The sequence below is a fragment of the Ceratotherium simum genome, chromosome 33 (assembly GCF_057802395.1).
Source record: "Ceratotherium simum simum isolate JZ-2026a chromosome 33, ASM5780239v1, whole genome shotgun sequence".
Taxonomy (NCBI): Eukaryota; Metazoa; Chordata; class Mammalia; order Perissodactyla; family Rhinocerotidae; genus Ceratotherium; species Ceratotherium simum.
Genome location: NC_141932.1, coordinates 26291173 through 26310654, shown reverse-complemented (window position 1 = coordinate 26310654; position 19482 = coordinate 26291173). Strand labels below are relative to the sequence as shown.

The window sequence follows — 19482 nt, the reverse complement described above, 5'->3', positions numbered from 1 at the left end:
TTCATCCTTGAGGATAGTGGAGCTGCCTGCCCCAGGCATGGTCCTCAGGACAGGGTGGGGGGCCACCAGAGATGGGTCATCTCAGCCAGGAGCCTCCTGGGAGGCTTGCGGGGGGAGGGACAAAGAGGTCTGTGTTGTCATGACCCTGGCCTGGTGCCTCGATGTCCTCCCTCCTACACCGGGTGGCCCATCCCTCCAGACAGCTGGGACCAGGAGACCTGCTCACCTCTACTCCAGCCCGACCACACCTCATCTCCTGCCTCTGTCCCATCTCTCTGAATCACTGTGTCACGGATGCTGACATTCCTCAGCTTGGAATGTCCCAAGGGAGGGGTGCTATCAGCCTCTCCTGGCCTTGAACGCGTCCTGAGTAGAGCACACTTGCGTTCTCCACGGAACTCGTTCCTCCCACTCTCTTCGGCATCTAAGGAAGTGGCCGGTCACCTCTGACTCCTCTCTTTCCCTCTCCTCCAGGAGTAGCAAGTCCCATCAATACCTCCTCTGAAATAGGCCCCGACCCCGTCCCCTCTCCCCATCTCCACTTCCTCTCTCTTGGACGACCGCCATGGCCTCCTAAGCCCTCAGCCTGCGTCTGCGGATGGCCTGTGCTCACTGTCCACACAGCTGCCAGCGGGGTCTTTGAACCTTCAAGCCCCTCCGTAGCACTCCTCCAAGTACAGTTCTCCAGCTGCTCCTGGTTCACTCAGCGTAGAAGCCCGAGGCCTGACCGTGGCCTTCACGGCCCTCTGTGATCAGGTTCCGTCACGCCACTCCACGCAGGCTGGTTTCCTTCTCGTTCCACAAACGTAACAAGTGCCTTCCCACTGTGGGCATTCGCACCTGATCTTGGCTTTCCCCGGACCCACATCCCCCAGAAACTGACAGCGCTCCCCCCCTCACTTCCTTCCGGTCCCTGCTCAGATGACCTCTTTCTAAAACAGCAGCTTAGTTTCCTTCTTAGCACGATGGCTATCTGACCAGCACTTGCTTATCTGATCATCATCTGTCACCCCTGCAGAGTGTCAGCTCCGTGAGGTCAGACAGTGTTTCCCCCCTGTCACTGTGGTTTCCCGAGGGCCCACGTCGGGTAGCACACAGTAGGTGTTCCGTACACGTGTTGATGGAATGAATGAATTCCGGGGGAGTCCGGGAGCCAGGTGGAGTGACACCTGAATTCCAGACCTCCGTGAGCATCATCCCTGCGCATCAGTCCCTCCTAAGAGCTGGTCTTGAGTCAGATCACTTAGTTGTCTTAACTTTAGGGGTTTACCTACGACCTTCAGGACTTTTGTCCTGTCTGAGAACCACCTGAAATATTTTTATTTCATACATTTCTTCAAATCAACTCCCTTGATTGATTTTTTTTTTAACTTAGCCTCATCCTAAGCTTTTATGGAAAAAAAACACCAGTTTGGTGAGCTGGTTTCCTTTGTTCTGATACATCATAATGAGACATAAATACTAACGAGAAGTCGCTCCCCACCCCTCCCCATATCACCAGGAGGCACGTCAGCGGCACAGGGTGACTCTGATGTCCCTCACTGTTGACACTGCTCTGCTCCTCAGGGCGAAGTCCTCGGGGGCATTCATACCAGGCCAGACCTGCTGGAGCCAGGGTCTGTTGTCAGGGGACGGGTGTGTCAGGGAGGGCCCCTGCGCGTGTGCAGGAGATGGAGACAAAACTTCCACGTGGTTGCCATGGGGCCCCTACTATTCTCTGCCTCCTCTCTCCAGCCGTATTTTCAGCTCCTGGAATTTTGCTAAACACGTTCCCAGCTGGGGCTTTCACACAGGGTGTTCCCAGGTGACTTTCCTTCCAGAGGGACGCCTCCTCTGACCCGTGGGGCCCTAGGGCACCTGTCCGTTTTGTGCTCTAAAAGCCCCCCTCATGCTTCTCCCCGGGAGCAGGTGTCACAGGTTGCTATCAGGCACTCTGTGTGAGGTCACTTACCTAGTGTCCTTCTCTCTGCAGGCCTGTGAGCTCTGAGGAAGGGGCTTGGGCAGCCTCAGGGTGGGTCCCTCCCCACTGCTCACAGTCCACTACCACCTGCGTCTCTTCCCTGCTCCTGGACGTGGACTCTCCGTTCCACCCAAAACAGCCTTATCACCTTCCCTCCCAATGGTTAGTCCTGTCTCTCAGCCTTGACTTTGGCCTCGGTGGTATCCTCTACCTTCTTCGAAAACCAGGGGAGGCCGCCTTCCCCGGAACCACGCCTGAATTGCCCGCAGCCCTGCAGCTGTGTTCTTACGGCCCCCTCAGCACCTTTGGTCCCGTGAGCTCCCATTGCTTGTCACAAAAACAGCAGCACAGCCCAATGGTAAGAGCGTGGGCTCTGGGGCCGGACCTCTGGGCTCAAATCAGGGCTCCACAGTTACCAGCTGGGGGACCCAAGGAAGGGATTTAACCTCCCTGTGTCTCGGCTCCTCCGGGTTCTCAAAGTCAGCACATCAGAAGCACCAGAGGACTGGTCAAAACACAGACCGCTGGGCCCCATCTCCGAGATCTAGGGTCCTGCAGCCTGGGATGAGGCCTGAGGACCTGCCTTTCTCATGGATTCCCAGGTGATGCGCTGCTGGTGCAGGGACCCCACTCTGAGAACCACTGTCCTAGTTGTTAGGGAAGGTCAATGGAAGAGAAGGAGGAATGGAGTCCAGGGCCTGGCCACACCCCTCCCCAGCTCGGGGACCCCGGGAAAATCACCTCGCTTCTCTGACCCCTGTGTTCTCATCTTCTTAGGTTGTCCTGGGGTCCTTTCCCAGGATAGCCTGAGCTTCCTGAAGGGGCTCAACACGCAGCCGGTGCCTAATTAACGTTTCTCGAACAAAGTGAAGTGCAGTTTGAAAGACTGGGGTTGCAGAGCACAGCACGAATGTGAGGGATTGGGTCAGACCAACACAGGCTCATGAAACATTGAGATCTGGGGTCCCGCTGACCCGCAGAGGGCAGGAGGGAAAGTCAGTGAGTAAGCCAGCCAGGAGCGGGACAGCAGGGAGTGGTGGGGACTATGGCACATAGGCCCCTTCAGAAGGGGCAGCCACCGTCTCTTCAGGGAGTCGTGGCTTCATGCCAGTGTGAGCCCAATGCTGCCAGTCACTCTGACTGTGGACGACACAGGAATGAGGGGGGTTATCTGAAAACACCCAGCAGTCCAACACGGCCGGCTGTGGACCAGACCCAGCCCACGCTGCCAGCTCAGAGCAGGGGCAACTCCAGGGCTCAGGCCTAGAATCCCTGGGTACTTGTCCCCACACAGGGCCCAGCAGAGGGCAAAAAGAGGGATGGCAGGGGGCCCCAGGATGGGTCAGAAATCATCCGGATCTAGACAGGCATTTGGTCCAGGGCATTTATTTCATGTCCCTCCGTACAGGCCCTAGGGCCAGGTGTGGGGCGGGAGACAAGGCAGGGTAGCAATAAATAAGACGGACAGACGGAGCTCCCCTCCAGACAGATGAGGTTAGAGGAGGTTAGAGGGGAGCCACAGTGCGGGGGGTGCGGGGGGCAGGGCAGGAGGGGGGCCAGGCCCGGGACCTCATGTCACCTGCCCCGGCCCTTCCTGCCCCGGCCCCACCACTGTGGGAGGAAGGGAGCCCGCAGCCAGCGGGGCCAGCGAGGGTCCTGAGGGGGGGCGGCCGCACGGCTGCCCCCAGCTCCTCACTTGACGCGGATTTCAGCATACTCGGCCAGCTCCTCCGTCAGGGTGTAGCTGTCCTTGGTGGGCCGCTTCCCCAGGGCCGAGTGTGAAAAGCTGAGGTCCAGCTCCGGGGGCTCCCCCCGGAGACCCAGCAGCCTCCTCTCGGATCCCAGGCGCCTCTCGCTCTACGAGGGAACCAACCCATTAGAAGGGGCCTGTTCCCCCTTTTCCAGATGCAAAGGCTGGAGTTGCTCGCACCCCCACAGCTCCGGAGTCGAGTCCTGGAGCCCTGCGGGAGCCTCGTTTCTCAAGGGTGGCCTGCCCTGCCAGTCCCACAGCCCCCGGTCCCACTCTGGGGTCTCTGCCGGTGCCAAGCACCCTCCACGACAACCTCCTCGTCACTAAGCCTGGAAGTCGTCTACAAATTCCATTTCTCCAGGAAGCCTTCTTCCACATAGGAGTTTGAGGGGCACACAATTCACCCCATAATGCCTTCCCAGATTAAAGCCACCTGGTGGGGACCCCACCTTTCCAAATTTTTGTACACGCCTGCTCCAGGAAGTCCTCCCCCGTGCTTGGGTCTGGTGTGTGTCTCCCCTCCTCCAACAGGGAGACCCTGCCGGCGTGACTCTGGCCTCCCTGTCATGCATTCCATCCCCTCCCCCAGCCCCACACGGGCCTTTGGACACACACAGGACAGTGGCCACAGACAGACAGGAGGGAGCAGCAATGGGACAGAACAGACAAGGCCAGGAGAGCTGGGCAGGGCCAGACGTAACCGGGACCATCCTGGACGCCTGACAGGGACGCACACACATGCACGCCTGCCCCAAGGCCCAAGGAGGGCCCAGAGGCCGGCACACTGAGGCCCCAGAACCTACCTCCCGGGGCGCTCATTCCAGGGTAGAGACCTCTCTGGACTATTGGAGAAGGAAATGCAGTCATAGACCCAGGCGGGAGGAGGAGGAGGAGGGCTTCCCTTGGGCCCCAAGCCCCACAGCCCGCTTCACAGCCTCAGTCTGAGGTCCCAGCCCAGGTCCAGGCCAGCCCTCCGCACTTTCTCCCTTTCCCTTCAGAGGGGCTGGCCTCCCCTCTGCCCCTCGGCCTCCCAGCCCCTCCCAGGCCCTCCATGTCCCTAGCATCTGAGTTCCCCAGCTAGCCTGGAGCCCAAGGCTCTGGCCCTCACCTCATATTTCTCCGGCACCCCAGAGATTCGGAAGTCGCTGCTGAACAGGACAGGGGGGTTGTCCCCTGCAGAGAAGCTGGGGCTCTCTGTCACGTTCTTTCTGTAGGACAAGACACATCAGCCCCAGTGGGACTCCCAGGGCCCCCTCTCCCCTCCTTTTCTGCACCTCCGTCTGCCTTAGGAGTTTGGTGCAAGGGACCCCAGAGCTGCTCCCACCCATTTTCCTAAGATGGGGTGGACAGCCTCTTAAGAATGACTGGGAGGCCAGCCCGGTGGTGCAAGCAGTTAAGTGCATGTGCTCCGCTGTGGTGGCCCAGGGTTCGCCGGTTCGGATCCCGGGCACACACCAACGCACCGCTTGGCAAGCCATGCTGTGGCCGCGTCCCACGTAAAGTAGAGGAAGATGGGCATGGATGTTAGCCCAGGACCAGTTTTCCTCACAAAAAAATTAATTAATTAAAAATTAAAAAAAAAAAAAAAAAAGAATGGCCTCTTCCTGCTCACCCCTGCCCATCCCTCCACTGCTTTGTAGCTGAGAATGAGCCATGCGGCCCCCAGTCTCTGTCACTTTCCAGGACCCATAGACTGGCTTCCCAGGGTTCTCCACAGATGCTTTGGGTCTGTCTGCCCCTCTTGCTGCCAGGATGTGGAGCAGGCAGACTAATTCATTTTCAGGACGGCTGATGTGGGTGTGCCACAGGGAAGAAAAGTAGCCCCAGCACAGTTGTGGCAGGTGATGTGGTTTGGGCTGGGGAGCGTTTTTGTTGCCACAGATGTGTGTGATCTCTGGGGCTTCTGGAACCAACTCTGGCTGGTGCGTGGCTGCAAGCCAGGGGTAGCTGGACTTTCCCCATCACATCGAGTGTGCGTGGGAGCGTTCCTGGAGGCAGGAGGCCACAGCACAGAAGTGGGGACAGGTAATGAACGACTGGCGGAAAGTGCTAGGCCCAGGCACGGGCACCCCCTGACCGGCAGGGACCTCTGTCCTCCATCCAGCTGACTGGTCTCAGAGCAGAATCCGCCCTCCCCCCAACACACACAGGGCTGCCCTCCCCTGGAGACCCCCATCCCCGCATCAGCCTGGCTGGCCACTCACTTTCTGCGCGTCTGGGTGATGTAGCAGACGATGGCAATGAGGATCGCAAAGGCCACCACGGCCCCCACCGGCCCGATCTTGGCCCACATCAGGCGGTCTGAGGACAGAGCAGACCCAGGTGCCCTCAGAGCTGTTGGTGGGAGTGAGGACACAGGGGTTTTTGGGAGACAGGCTGGGGCAGGGGTGATACTGACAGGATTTACATGGGTGGCACACACTTGCACTGACTGACCAGCCTGGAGGGCCCAGGGGAGGGGCTGGCAAACAACAGGGAGACTCCGGGCAGCTCCTCCTTGCCACCTGGAAAGGGCATTTCTACCGCTTGACCCGCCTGTGGAGCCTGCCCCAGGCTTGGTGGCTAATGGTCAGCCTTGGGGAGGGGAGCCTGGGTCCAAGGGGAGCCCCCTCTGCCCCGTGGCCCCCAGCCGCAGCCACACACTCACGGGCTCCCTGGAAGGGCAGCTCCAGGCTCTTGGTGCCATAGAGGTTGTGGGAGGTGCAGATGACCCGGGGTGGGGCCTGCGCCTGCCCCCGCAGCGTGAGGATGCTGGTGAGCACCAGGCCGCTGCGCTCCGAGTACACGAACTCCCGCTCCGTCTCGTTCACAGTCACGTTGCGTGAGGGCAGCTCGAAGGCCACAGATGGCTCGGGGTTGGACTTCACCACACACAGGCACTGCACCGTGTCACGGGCCGCCGCACAGTGGGACTCCAGGAGGATCACGGGGGCGACTGCAGGGGCGAGACCAAGACCCGGGGGCCTCAGGGGATACCTGGGCTGAGGGCCAAGGGTGGTGGGAGCTCTCTCAGAGGTGAGCTGCCTTCTCCCCTGTGCGCTATCTCTCGCATCCTCTCTAACTCTGTTCACCTGTAAAACACCAGTCAGATCGTGGCGCTCTCTGCTCACACCCCTCCTCCAATGGCTCCGTGTCACCTGGAATAAAATCCAAATTCTTCGCCTTGGTCTATGAGGCCCTGCAGGACCTACCCACACTTGGCTCTCACCAGTTCCTTCCTTCCCAGTCACACTGGCCTCCTTGCTGTTTCTCAAGCTCGTGGGGCTTTTCCCACCCGGGTCTTTGTTTCTCCTTCAGCCTGGAACACTTTCCTGACAGCTGCCCGACTCACCCCCTCTCTCCATGCGTCTCCAGGCATCTCTTTCTCTGACCACCGTGTCATCGCAGCTCTCTCCACTAACATTCACCCCCTGTCCGCCCGCTCTCTCCTTGGGTTTCTCCCCAGCACCATCCCTCCAGGTTCTCTACTGATATGGCTGGTCCCTTGTTTCCATCAGGACGGGCTCTTGCTCTGTCTCCACTCTGTCCCCCACACTGAGAACGTGGAGCAGGAGCCCCGGGAAGACGGATGGGATGAGCTACTGAATTCCGCCAGCTCCCCTTCCAAGCCATCCCGAAGATGCCCGTGAGTCCTCGCCTGGAGCCCCCTTGCCCCCTGACCCTCCCTCCCTCATGAGATGCCCCAGTGCCACTGGCACCAAATACCACCCGCCAAGATCATTTTGTTGAGCTTTGCTTCACTGCCATTTGCATTACAAAAATAGTACTGGTGTAATCTTTTTCTTTCATTTTCCAAAATATGAAATGGTAATGGAACATTGAATGTTGCTTTTTTAAATTACATTCTTTTTCCCTCCTGGAAAGTCTGGCCCTCCCCTCTGGACGCTCTAGACTGAGCTCTGGTTCTCAGTTCTGACCAAACCCACTTACATACGGGCTAAACACCCTCAGCCCACTTACCCTACTTATTTTCAATTTCCAGCAAAAAAGAATACGCAGGTAACGGTGATGGGCCAGAGTCACGTAACCAGACGTATTTGCAATAGAGCTGATTCCAACTGGAACCTCAATGGGTACATCTATCCAAGTCTAGTAAATTAAAAATTATATACCCCAAATTCTGTTTAGGCAGACACGCACTGTGCTTGCTATAGCGGTAACGAGTTAACATGCCACAGAGCAAATATAACTACAAACCTGAACTGACAGCAATTAAATTTTTTTAAAACCCTTCCATTCAAGACGGCACTGGTTCTCCGGTGATGCCGTCCACCCTAAATGCTGTGGGAACGCTGACACCCCACCTACATGTGCTCGATATCTTCGCAGCTCTGTGGGCAGCCTGGGAGACCTAGGAAACCCTGACTGCTGCTAGACAAACCCCAAATGCCACAAAGAATGGGGAGCTCAGGGTGGGACGGCTCTGGCTTGAATCCCAGCTCTGCTATATACTGGCTGGGTGGCCCCGATCAGACCCTCAGCTTCCCTGGGCCTCGAAGATGGAGTTCCCATCTGTGCAAACAGGCGCAATGGTCCTTAACTTGCACAAGTGCTTTTAAAGGCTCAACATCCCACCCAAGGACTTGATTAGAGAATTACAACCATTCCAGCAGAGGGCGCACGTGAGCAAAGCCGCTGCGGTAGGGAGGCAGGGCGGGTGGACACCCAGCCTGGATCGTGCAGGAAGATGTGTGGGAGATGAGGGGACATCTAAGACTCCCAGAGCACATAGGACGGGTCAGGCGCTGTGGGCCCATCGTAATTTCCTTAGTCTTCACAACCATCTTTGGGGTAAGATACTGTTATCCCACTCGTTTTTCAGAGGAGCGAATTAATACTCAACAAAGGCGAAGCCACTTGTCTGGGGTGGCACAGCAAGACAGAGAGAGAGCTAGGATTCTGACCCAGGTGGGTCCAGAGCCGGCAGGGGCTGGACACCAGTAACACCTCAGTTTCCTTCTACTAAACTGAGGTGAAGAACAGTCCCCTCCCCCATCATATTGTTGCGAGAATAAATAGGTCAGTACGTGCGCAGGGCTGAGCTGAGTCCCCTGCATGTCAAGGGGGAGCGCCTCCTGCGTGGCCCACGCCGTGCATGTTCCTGGGGTTGGCAGGTGAGACAGGGACCCCGCTCCAGGAGCATCCCCCATTGTCAATGAGCAGTAAGACCCTGGCACTAGGGGACATAGACTTCGGGGACAGAGGGGCGCCTGAGGCCACACTCCGGGAGGGCAAGCCCGGGCACAGGCCTTGGTGGAGTGCCAGGGGCTCAGCAGCTGGGGCAGGGGTGGGGGGCTCAGCTGCCCCTCAGTCCAGCAGATGGAAGGCCTGATGCTCCAAATTTGTTTGTTCTCAAAATAAGCCAGATAACATGAGTCCTTGGCTGCCAAGGGCTGTGGGGGAGGTGAAGTAGCCAGAGGTTTAAGAGCTAGGCAGAAGGAGTGCAGAAGAATCCTGGCTCTGCAACCTTCCCAGCTGCCTGGCCTTGGGGAACCTGACCTTCAGTTAAGGGGACGATAACACACACCTGCTTCCCAGGGCACACAGGGCTCAGCCGAATCACGCCAGCAGAGGATGTAGTGCCAGCCAAGAGCAGGCCCTCAATGGATGCTTGCTGCCCAGGCTCTTATTACAGGGGAGGGTCTGTGACTGAAGACTAGATGGTGTGTGTGTGTGTGCACGTGCTCGCACGCCCGTGCAGAGAAGGGGGGAATGTGCCCAAGGATGAAAGGTAGCGGAGCAGTGGTGGCCCTCTAGGAATACTCTGCATGTACTGCGTACCAATTATGGCCACATGCAGAGTACTAAGTAGGACTGTGCTCAGCAGTCTGAGCAAACTCATGTGGTGGGGACCATTGCAGGTGGAGTAATTGAGGCCGGCAGTGGGGACATTTGGAGACTAGTGCCAGAGGCCAGGTGGGAGCAGAGGAGGAGGCAGCGGAAATGAAAGAGAGGTGACATTCCAGAGGGAGGCTGCTGGAGGAGGGGGAGTCGAAACTGTGGCTTGGGAGCTGTGACCCAGGATGATGGCTGTGGGGGGGTGTGGGTGGTGCTGTCCATAGAGATGAGGCCACGAGGTCAGGAGAGGTGCTGGCCAGCAGTGGAACAATGAGTTTCATTGCCAAGACAGTTTTTACGTGCATCCATCTCATCTCTCTGGCTACACTGTATCTGTTAATGAGCTCAGTGTCCTCTTGGTCCTATCCCCCACCTCCCACAGGGCTGCACAGCCCTTTGCACAGAACAACCGCTTGATCAATGGATTCTGATGCAGTAACGTGGGATGAGGTCAACTTTGGGCAGTACAGAAGAGTGGAACCACACTGCCTGGATTTGACTCTCAAATTCTGCCTTTTTCTGGCCGTGTGACCGTGGGCAAGTGGCATAACCTCTCTGGGCTTTCCTTCTCTGAAAACTGGTGACAGGTACCAGAACCTCCCTCATAGGGATGTCATGAGGGTGAAATGAGTGGGTCCCTGTACAGACCTTCCAACAGTCCCTGGTTCAAAGTGATGCTCCACAAGGGTTAGATGGCATGGTGACTGTTTTAGTTAATGCAAAGGGGCGGTGGCCACAGGGTTCAGAAATCTCCATGGTCAAAAGCCCACCCCAGGATGTGTGGACACAGTATTCTCAGGTGGGACTCTTGTTTTCTTGCTGAGGACTCAGCTTCCCTGCCTGTCCCATCCTCATCTGCTGGAGCAAAGCCCACCCCTGGCTGAGATGCTCCCAGTAACCCGGGGTCCCCGGGTTGAACCGTTCACCTCAGGCAGGGCATGGAGGGCTCAAGTCCAGCCTGCGCTCTGGGCAGGGGTGGAGGAGGGGAGCACTCACACTCCACGGAGAGGTTGAAGGCGGTGGCCCTCTGGCCGTACTGGTTCTCGGCCACGCACCAGTACTCCCCGTCGTCCTCGGGCGTGACGGCAGGCAGCTCCAGCTGCAGCTCGCTCTCGTAGATGACCGTGGCCAGGATCTGCTTCTCCTTGAAGATGCTGAGAATAGGATCCGGGTTGCTCTGTGTGGAGCACGAGATGGAGACCATCTCCCCCTCCACGGCCACCATTGTCCCGTTCACCGTCGGCTTCCAGGGTGCATCTGGGGGCAGGACAGGGGGCTGATGGTCAGATGCCAGGGGTGCCTCTTCTGCCGGACAACTGCCACCCATAACTGTGACCCCAGGTGCCCCAATCCGAGCATACCAGCCCAGGATGGCTCAGGGAACCCCAGGCCTGGCCGTCACGGGGGCGCCACAGCCACGGTGCTTATGCTTGCGTCCCGGCTCCTCCCCTTCCCAGCTGTGTGTGCACCCATGTCTTAACCTCTCTGGGCCTCATTTTTCTTATCTGGGAAACAGGCTTACTAATAGTCCCAACTTTATAGGGGTCGCTGAGAACCTACTAAGTGACAGGTGAGTAGATGAAGATCCCTGCCCATGTGGGTGGATGCTATGTAAGTAAATAAAATAGAGAGCTGGCAAGACGGGGATAAGGGCTTTAGAGAAAAATAAAGGGGAGGGGATGGGAAATCAGGGCAGTTACAGTTTGAATGAGGAGGGTAAGGGAAGGCTCCCTGAGAATAGAAGGAGGTGGGTGGGAGCTGGGCGTGGGGGTGCTGGGGAAGAGGGCGTGTGTAAAGCGGTTAGAAACCGCTGAGTAAATGTTGGCTTTGGCTATCACGATTATCACCCCCAGCCCTGGGCATTTTGCCTCAAAAAATATTTGTGAATGAATGAATGACCTCTCCTTAGTTCCTAGCTAGGAATTCTGTCTGACCAGCCCCCTCCCCTGGGGCCCCATATGTTACACTGTGCGCACAAGGGGCTGGAGGAGGCCTGGAGACCCCTCGAGCCTCCCATGAGAAGTGTAATGGGCTCATTTTAGAATGCAGATTCCTGGGGCCAGGCCCAGATCTACTCCCAGACCCACCAGGGACACCGCCAGGAATGTAACAGGCTTTCCTGGGTGGCAGGGACCGTGTCCATCACTTCCCATCTTGTCCTAGTGATGAGAGGGGTGCAGACTAGGTGTTCACTGGATGCTTGTGGAAAGAAGAGAGGGAGGCCTCGACCTGCAACCCTCCTCTCCATATTCACCTCAGCCACTTTCATGGCCCTGACCGCCCTGCCAGCCCAGCTGGGCCCCAGGTGAGGCTGGTCCCCTAATATCCGCCACAGGGCCTGTGCCAGGCGTGTGCGTGTGCAGGACAGCGACTCACACATGACGCTGAGCCCCACGGTGCGGTTGTCCTGGCCGTAGGCATTCTCTGCCAGGCAGGCGTAGACGCCATCCTCCGCAGGGGTCACCTCGTCCAGCTCCAGGAACAGGCTCTCGGCCACCGCTTCCCGGAGCACCGCGCCGTCCCGCATCCAGGTCAGCAGCGGCGGCGGGTTGCTGTCGGCCCCGCAGAGCAGGCTGACGTGGGAGCCCTCGATGGCCTCCACCGAGGAGTTCATCTCCACAATCACCGGGGGGTCTGAGGCCGGGGACACAGTGGGTCAGCGGGCAGGTGCGCAGGCCCCGCCCCCGGCCCTGGCCCCGCCCCCCGGCCCGCACCCAGGCTCACACTTGACGTCCAGGCTGGCGTAGCCCTCGAACTGCAGGGTGGTGTTGGGGAAGGAGGCCTGGCAGCCCAGCCGGTGGCCGTTGGCCTCCCGGGTGGGCACGAAGTGCAGCAGCGACACCTGCACCCAGGTGCCCTCGTCCTCGCGCAGCCGCCCCAGCACAGCGGGCTCCCCCAGCCCCTCATGGCCCAGCCAGCTCAGCTCTGGGCGCAGCTCAGGGCAGTTGTCAGGCACCATGCAGCTGACCTCCACTTCGGTGCCTGCCACCACCTCTGGGGGGAGCACGATGTTGGGGGTGTCTGCAGGAGATGGGAAGAAGGAGGGTCGAGGAAGCAACGTTGGGCTACAGGACCCCCCACCTCGTCCAACTCCGTTCCTGGTCCCCGGTCCCGTCCCTGACCTTGGATGCGGAATTCCCTACGACCTGCTTTCCTCTGGTTACCCTTCACTCACAAGCCCCACAGACCCAACCACGGATGCAACAATAATGAAAATAACAATATAGAAGTCTGAGTACCTTACAGTGCTTAACTTGCCCAGTCCTTCCAGCCATGCTAGAAGGTGGGTAATAGTATTTTGCTCATTTTGCAGATGGGGAAACTGAGGCCCCAGCTAGGATGGGGTAAAACTGGGCTTCAAACCCTGTCATGCTGGCTTCATCCTCTGTGCTCTGGACACCACACTGTATTCCTGAAGAAACCCCTGACCTCTTCCGTCTTTGCTTTAGTTTACCTTCCACTTGTGAGTGTGTGTGTGAGTGTGTGTGTGTGTGTGTGTGTGTGTCCTGGAGATCTGTCTGTGTCTGGCTGTGACTGTGGGGTCTCTTTCTGAGTCAGAGCTGTAATCTGGCTCCTCATGTAGACTCGGTGCTGACGGGGACCCCGAATCAGAGGGCTCCAGGCAGTAGGGCCTCTCAGAAACCAGGCATTGGGAATGCCTGAAACCAGGCTGCAGGCTCTACCTGGCCCAGAGCTGCATTTTATTTGGCCTAAATTTAGAAGTTTTTTAAAAAAAGTCTGAATCAGCAGCCAATGTTTAAGAATTAGGGGATTACACGGAAAAATACATAATTCTGGTTTCTCTTGACAATTCAGACTACCGGACAGCAGCAACCCGGCATGCTCTCTGGGCACCAGAGCTGGGCGCCTGTGCCGGGCCCTGACTGAGCACTGGACAGCCATTCACTCACGGAGCAGTGAGTGCCGCTCTTGTCCCCACTTCCCAGAGAGGAAAGCAAGGCCCAGAGAAGTTTAGTAACTTTCCCGCAGTTGCCCAGCTAACGCAGGAATCCAGAGGCTTCCTGCTAGCCCCTGGGCCCCCCTGCCGTTCTCCCACGTGTTTCCAGAAGAGTCAGAGCACCCTTTTCCTCTGAGGGCAGCAAGATTACTTGGGGCCCCGCTTATCTCTGTCATCTGCCCAGTCCGTGTGGGCACTGGGGTTCGCACCCCCCAGCCAAACCAACAAGTCCCTGGATCTGCCGTCCAGACCTCCCTGGAAGGTGCTGGAAGGACCCTCCACTGCCCCCTGCCTGCCCAGCCCCGCGGCACCCACCGGGCCCCGGGGGACTCACTGAGGATATCCAGCACACTGTGCTCGGAGAAGGTGTATTGGTTGTAGCCACCCAGGTCCCCACGGAAGTAGTACTTGCCGCCCAGCTCGGGGCTGAGGTTGCTGAGCAGGAGGGTGCAGTTGCGCAGGCCCAGGTCCCCCAGCAGGCGGCTGCGGCCCTGGAAGCTCTCGTGGACGACCTGCGTGCGCGACTTGAAGACCACCGGGGGGTAGTTTTTCGGGTAGGGGCTGTTGAAGTACCAGACGCCATGCACGACGGCCGGCCGCAGCTCGTCGGGGAAGTCGAAGCGGCAGGGGATGGAGACGCACGTGCCCTCAAAGGCCGAGATGGACGAGGGCATCCAGGCGCCCCAGTGACCCCCGCGGGAGGCTGTGGGGGAGCAGGGCCACTGAGGCGGAGGGGCATGTCCTGCCTGGCTCCCCCGACATGCTCCCATCCCCTGCCACTGGCCTGGGGGTCCAGGGACCCACAGAAACCACCCCGGCCTGCTCAGGGGCCAGGGCCCCAGCACCCCAGCATCCCCATTACCTGAAATCATAATCCAAAACAGGGGCAGTGCCGTGAGGAATATCATTCTGTACAGCAAGTGAGCACCAGCTGGAGGAGGGGGAGGAGAGGGTTAGAGGCCAGGGGAAGTGAGGGTGCTTCCGTGAAGGCTTCAGGAAGGGGCCTGTTCCATGTTAGCACTTCTGCGAGTATTATTTATAATTATAACACTTCTCTGGCAACAGCCAGGTACCAGCCCTCAGTGCTATATTCTGCTATATTAATTCATTTGATCTCTTTGAGGTAGGTGCAATTATATCTTCATTTTATAGCTGAGGTCCAGAGAGGTTAACTAACATTCCCAAGGCCACACAACTGGTAAGGAACAGGAGCTAGGATTCAAGCCCTGTCTGCCTGGCTCCAGGTCTGTAGACTTAATCACCCCACTGTCCTGTCTCTGCGTGGCAGTGATATGCTGATAATTATCTTCATCACTGTCATGCCCCTGGGGATCTCCAGAAAGTGAGGACAGAGCCAAGGCTGAACCAGCGGCAGGAGGCGGGGGAAGCCAAGAGGAAGGAGAAGTTGGAACCCCGTCCCTCACCTCAGTCTCCTTGAGTTGTGAATGTCTTCTGGTTCCACTTGGAGCTGTCAGCCAGCCGACCTAGAACAAGAGTCAGACAGGTGCCGGGGGCCCCCGCTTTCGGTATCTACTATGAGTTGTGGCCTGTCGTAAGGCTGCCCATGTGGTCTCTGTCGCTTAAGGATGCTGCGACCCTCCCACACAGCCTCGAAGCTGCTCTGTGGTCACACCCCGCCCCCAAGGTGCGATGGAGGAGAACTGTGGGGAAGGAAAGGGGAGCAGCAGAGTATTGGGGTGGGAGGAGGGGAGTGCAGTGAGTGGGGTGAGGGACAGATGTCCCACGGCTGAGGCCTGGGGGTGGCAGGCAGGGACCCAGCCCCATCAATGACTGGGTTTCACAGCATCAGCATTCCCGACATGCCGCGTGAATTCCTGCCGCCCTCTCCCACCCCACAAACGGCCCCTGGTGTCCCCACCCTCACCAGAGGCCAGTGCCTGGTACAAAAGAGCCCTGTTCCCTCAGGGTGAGGGGTCCTTATCCTGGGGGGCTTCTCGGGGCGGTGGGGGTGAGAGGAGGGTCGGGCACTCCTGGCTGGGCTCTGAGTGGGGCCAGAAGGACCAGGGGTTGGCTGTTAGTGACTCCTGGCCACTGGCTGCTCTGTGGGTCACCTCAGGGTTGGAGCCAGGGTTTCCTAGTGGCTGCCTTCCCCGGCCTTTGTCACCCTCTTCCCACGGACACAGACACTTGCACAGTCAGACACATGCAAATGCTGGTGTGAGACATGACAGATCCAGACTTGGCCAGAGGGAGCCGGCTCACACAGCAGAGACTCACGGACACCCGCTCAGGGCCCTGCACACACGGACAGGTGTCGAGCCCCCCCGCGCCCACAGAAGCGCCCCTGGACCGCCATGGCACGGCATGGAGGCACGCACATGGACCTGCCTGCTCACAAAGACACACGGACCTGCACACGCACACTGGGGTATAGCTAAGGTCAGACCCCCCAGATACATGCTGATGGACACATGGAAGAGGGCGTCCTCCCACCTGCGACAGGAAGGCTCAGGGGAGGGACACAGGTGAGGGCCAGCCACAAGGCCGGAGCAGATGTGTGAAATGAACATGTAGATCATGCGTTCCTAATGGGGGTGAAAATTAGTTCTTGGGGTCGGAGCCAGACAAGTCTTAGCTATCACAGTGATTCGTGACTCTCTAAAGGGCTGCAGGACATAAATATCTGTACAGTCTGTCTGTGGTGGTAAAATTTTATGGGGGGAGTAAGATTAGGAAAAACAGGTCTAAAAATTTTCCTTAGTGGAGGATAATGAAAAACAGGTTGAGAAACACTGATGTAGATTAAGGCTCACTCAGGGGAGGTGCCCACACGTGCACACACACACACACACACACACACACACACACACACACCCCTGTTGTGTGCCCAGGTGCTGGAACGTGCTCACTCACAGCCCACTGCCCCCACCCCCTCCCAGGTGGCAGGATGCAGGTGTCTGATCACCTGGGCTTCCTTCTGCTCTTCACCCAGCCCCAGACAACTTCCACTCCATCTGCCCCAACCTTGGGAGCTCCGGGAAGCTGTTCCTGCAGAACCTCCCCGACGAGGGGAGCCGAGGAGGGCCCTTTGTTCTTCCTCTCCGTCTTCCCAAAGCCCCTTCGCTGTGCCTGCTGTGGTCCCAGCCCATCCCCAAAGCAGCCCTAAGCAACACCCTCCCCTATCCTGAGTTAGTGGCCATTCACAGCAGCATGCACCGCCCTGGCCACCTGGCCTCACGAGTGCCTCTGGGCGCCCCTGCGAAGCCCCTCGCTGGGTCCTCTGCTCCCCGCCCATCCCCCGGGCCCTCTCGGCTGCGGGACTCACTTGGTACTCTTGCTTCTGCACCCTCTGCTCCGCAGGCCCAGCTCGCATTCCCTGGCCTCCCAGGATCTAGGCCCCCACTTGCCAGCCCCTCCTCTCCCCCCCGGGTGCCAGGGGCCGCCTGCCTCCAGGGCCCAGCTCCTCCCTGCCCCCGGGGGAGGGGGCACAAAGGGGCCCTTGTCACCACTGCTGGAACTGGGCAGCCTGACGCCTGGGTTCTACTAGCTCCTTCCTGGAGGGGATGGGAGGTGGCTGCCTTCCTTGTTCCCCCTCCTCCATCACCGTGCACCCACCCTGGTTGTGGGGCCTGAGAGGGCGTGCTCCTGTCTCTGGAAGTCAGAGGCGGAGAAGCAGAAGGCGTCCTCAGCTTCTAGGGCATCTTGGTGACAACGTTAGGTCTAACCCCGGTCTGGAGAGGCCACAGAGGGCAGTGTGGGCAGGAGGAGGAGACAGGACCTTCCCATGCTTGGCTTCAGTGTCACCTCCACCCTCTCTAGAGTCGCTTCCCTGGGTCACCTTTGGTGCATCCTGGTGTATTTTCTTCTAGGCTCTTCTTGCCATGGGAAATGACCTTATGTAACGACTGTCTCCTCTCGTGAGAACATGACCTCCAGGAGGACAGGCTTTGCCTGCTTATCCCCAATCTCTCCTGCTTCGGAACGGCTCCTGGCACAGAGTTAAGACAGAAACGTAGAGTGGGACATCAGTGTGTTCCTCGGATCCCCTGTGGCACTTCTGACTGTGGGCCTTGGCACTGCTCCTTCCTCCCGGAACGCTCCCCTGCCCCATCCCACTCCCCATGCTGATGGCCACAGCCTGCTCACCCTTGGGTTCCCAGCTTGGATGTCATTTCCTCTGGAAGCCTGCCCTGGCCCTCTCACCACGCCAAGCCCCTCTGTTTAAATGCTGCCCCGTCCTGCCATAAGCTGCTTCTCCACCAGCATGGGAGCTCCCAGAGGGCACGGTTTCTGCGTGTCTGTCTTGTTCACCCTTGTGTCCCTAGAACAGTGCCTGGTGCACAGAGAGTGCTCCCACAGTGGTCCTCCTGCCGCCCCAGCCCCTCCCATTGCCCATGACCTTTGCCGGGTGGTGGGGGAGCCAGTGGTGGTGTGATTAAGGGAACAGTGGGTTTGACCATGAACTGTTCGTCACACTGGGGCACGTTCTGTCCTCCTTCAGGCCAGAGCAGTGGGGAGGGAGGAGGCAGTGTCCTTTCTCCCGAGGGAGAACCCGGGGCAGGGAAATCCCTCACCCCCGGGGAGTGAGGAGTCAGAGCCTGCTGGAGGAGGGGGAGGGGAGTCCCACCCCCACCTCAGGCTTCATGATGTCAGACTCTGCCCGTGCCTTTCCCAGTCGGGACAAAGGCCCATTGAGAGTCGGGTGGGACTTGAACGCCTGGGTCCCGGAGAAGACGGAGTTGGGGGGACCTGGTGCCTGACCTTGGGGGAGACACCGACCAAGATCCTGGGTACTCATATGGCACAGCCCTCAGCATCAATACCAATCCCCTCGGGGTGATGTGCCTCTGCAGTTTGGGGTCCAGCTCCTCTCCGGGTGTGAACTGAAGGCTGTCCCTGGGGGACAGAAGCACTGGTGAGTGCGTCCCACAGAGAGCACTGGTGACTCTCCTGAAGTCTGAAATCTGCATCTCCAGACCACAGGAGGACCGGGGAGCACATGCGGCCTAAGGCGGGGAGCCAGCACCCAGCTCCAGCTCCAGGGTCGCCAGATCTTCCCGTCCTTCCGGACCAGGCAGGTGTGGTGGTTTGCTAAGGCTACTCTGACAAAGTACCCCACAGCAAGTGGTTTGAAAAACAGAGTTGAGGGGCTGGCACCGTGGTATAGTGGTTAAGTTTGGCCCGCCCTGCTTTGGGGGCCCAGGTTCACGGGTTCGGATCCTGGGCGTGGACCTACACCACTCATCAGCCATGCTGTGGTGGCAACTCACATACAAAATAGAGGAAGGTTGGCACAGATGTTAGCTCAGGGCCAATGTTCCTCAGCAAAACAACAACAACAACAACAACAAAAATCAAGTTGATCGTCTCACAGTGCTGCAGGCTAGACGTCTGAAGTCGCGAAGTTGGCGGTGTTGGTCCTTCTGAGGACTGTGAGGGAAGGATGTGTTCTAGGCCTCTCTCCTTGGCTCGTCGATGGCCATCATGTTCACACGGTGTTCTACTATATGTAGGTCTGTGTGTCTAAATTTCCCGTTTTGATAAACACACCAGTCCTATTGGATTAGGCCCACCCCAATGAACTCATTTTAACTTGATTATCTCTGGAAAGACCTTATCACTGAATCAGGTCACAATCTGAGGTACTGGGGGTTAGGACTTCAACACATAAATTTTGGAGGGACATAGTTCAACCCATAACAGCAAGAGTTCAGATTTTTATGTGAAATATCTTAGTTTTTAGGTATTAGCCCAATTTTATCTAAAACACTGCACAGACCAAGCAAAACTCATCTTAGGGTGGAGTCAAGCGCGCAGGCCAGCCTGGTTGATGCTCTCTGGAGTGGAGCTGGCGCTTGCTCCAACCACGAGGCGCTTGCTGCCCTCAGCCGGAGTTGGCAGCTTCACACTGGGAGTCCACAAAGCGTGGCCCCCAGGCCAGCAGCATCAGAACCGCCAGGAGCTTGTTAGAAATGCAGGTTCCAGGGCCCCACCTCAAATCTGCTGACTTGGACT

General features: G+C 58.2%; 1 protein-coding gene across 1 annotated transcript; it reads right to left on the bottom strand.

Annotated features, from left to right (window-relative positions):
• Positions 1–3346: 3346 nt before the first annotated feature.
• Positions 3347–14433, bottom strand: MAG (myelin associated glycoprotein). The gene is made up of 9 exons (XM_004439716.3): positions 14369–14433; positions 13841–14209; positions 12273–12569; positions 11925–12182; positions 10545–10805; positions 6358–6645; positions 5915–6011; positions 4819–4918; positions 3347–3817 (listed from the first exon to the last, which is right to left on the bottom strand). Exons 1-9 carry the CDS (start codon positions 14412–14414, stop codon positions 3653–3655), a joined length of 1881 nt encoding a protein of 626 aa, XP_004439773.1. The 5' UTR covers positions 14415–14433; the 3' UTR covers positions 3347–3652.
• Between the last annotated feature and the right edge of the window lie 5049 nt (positions 14434–19482).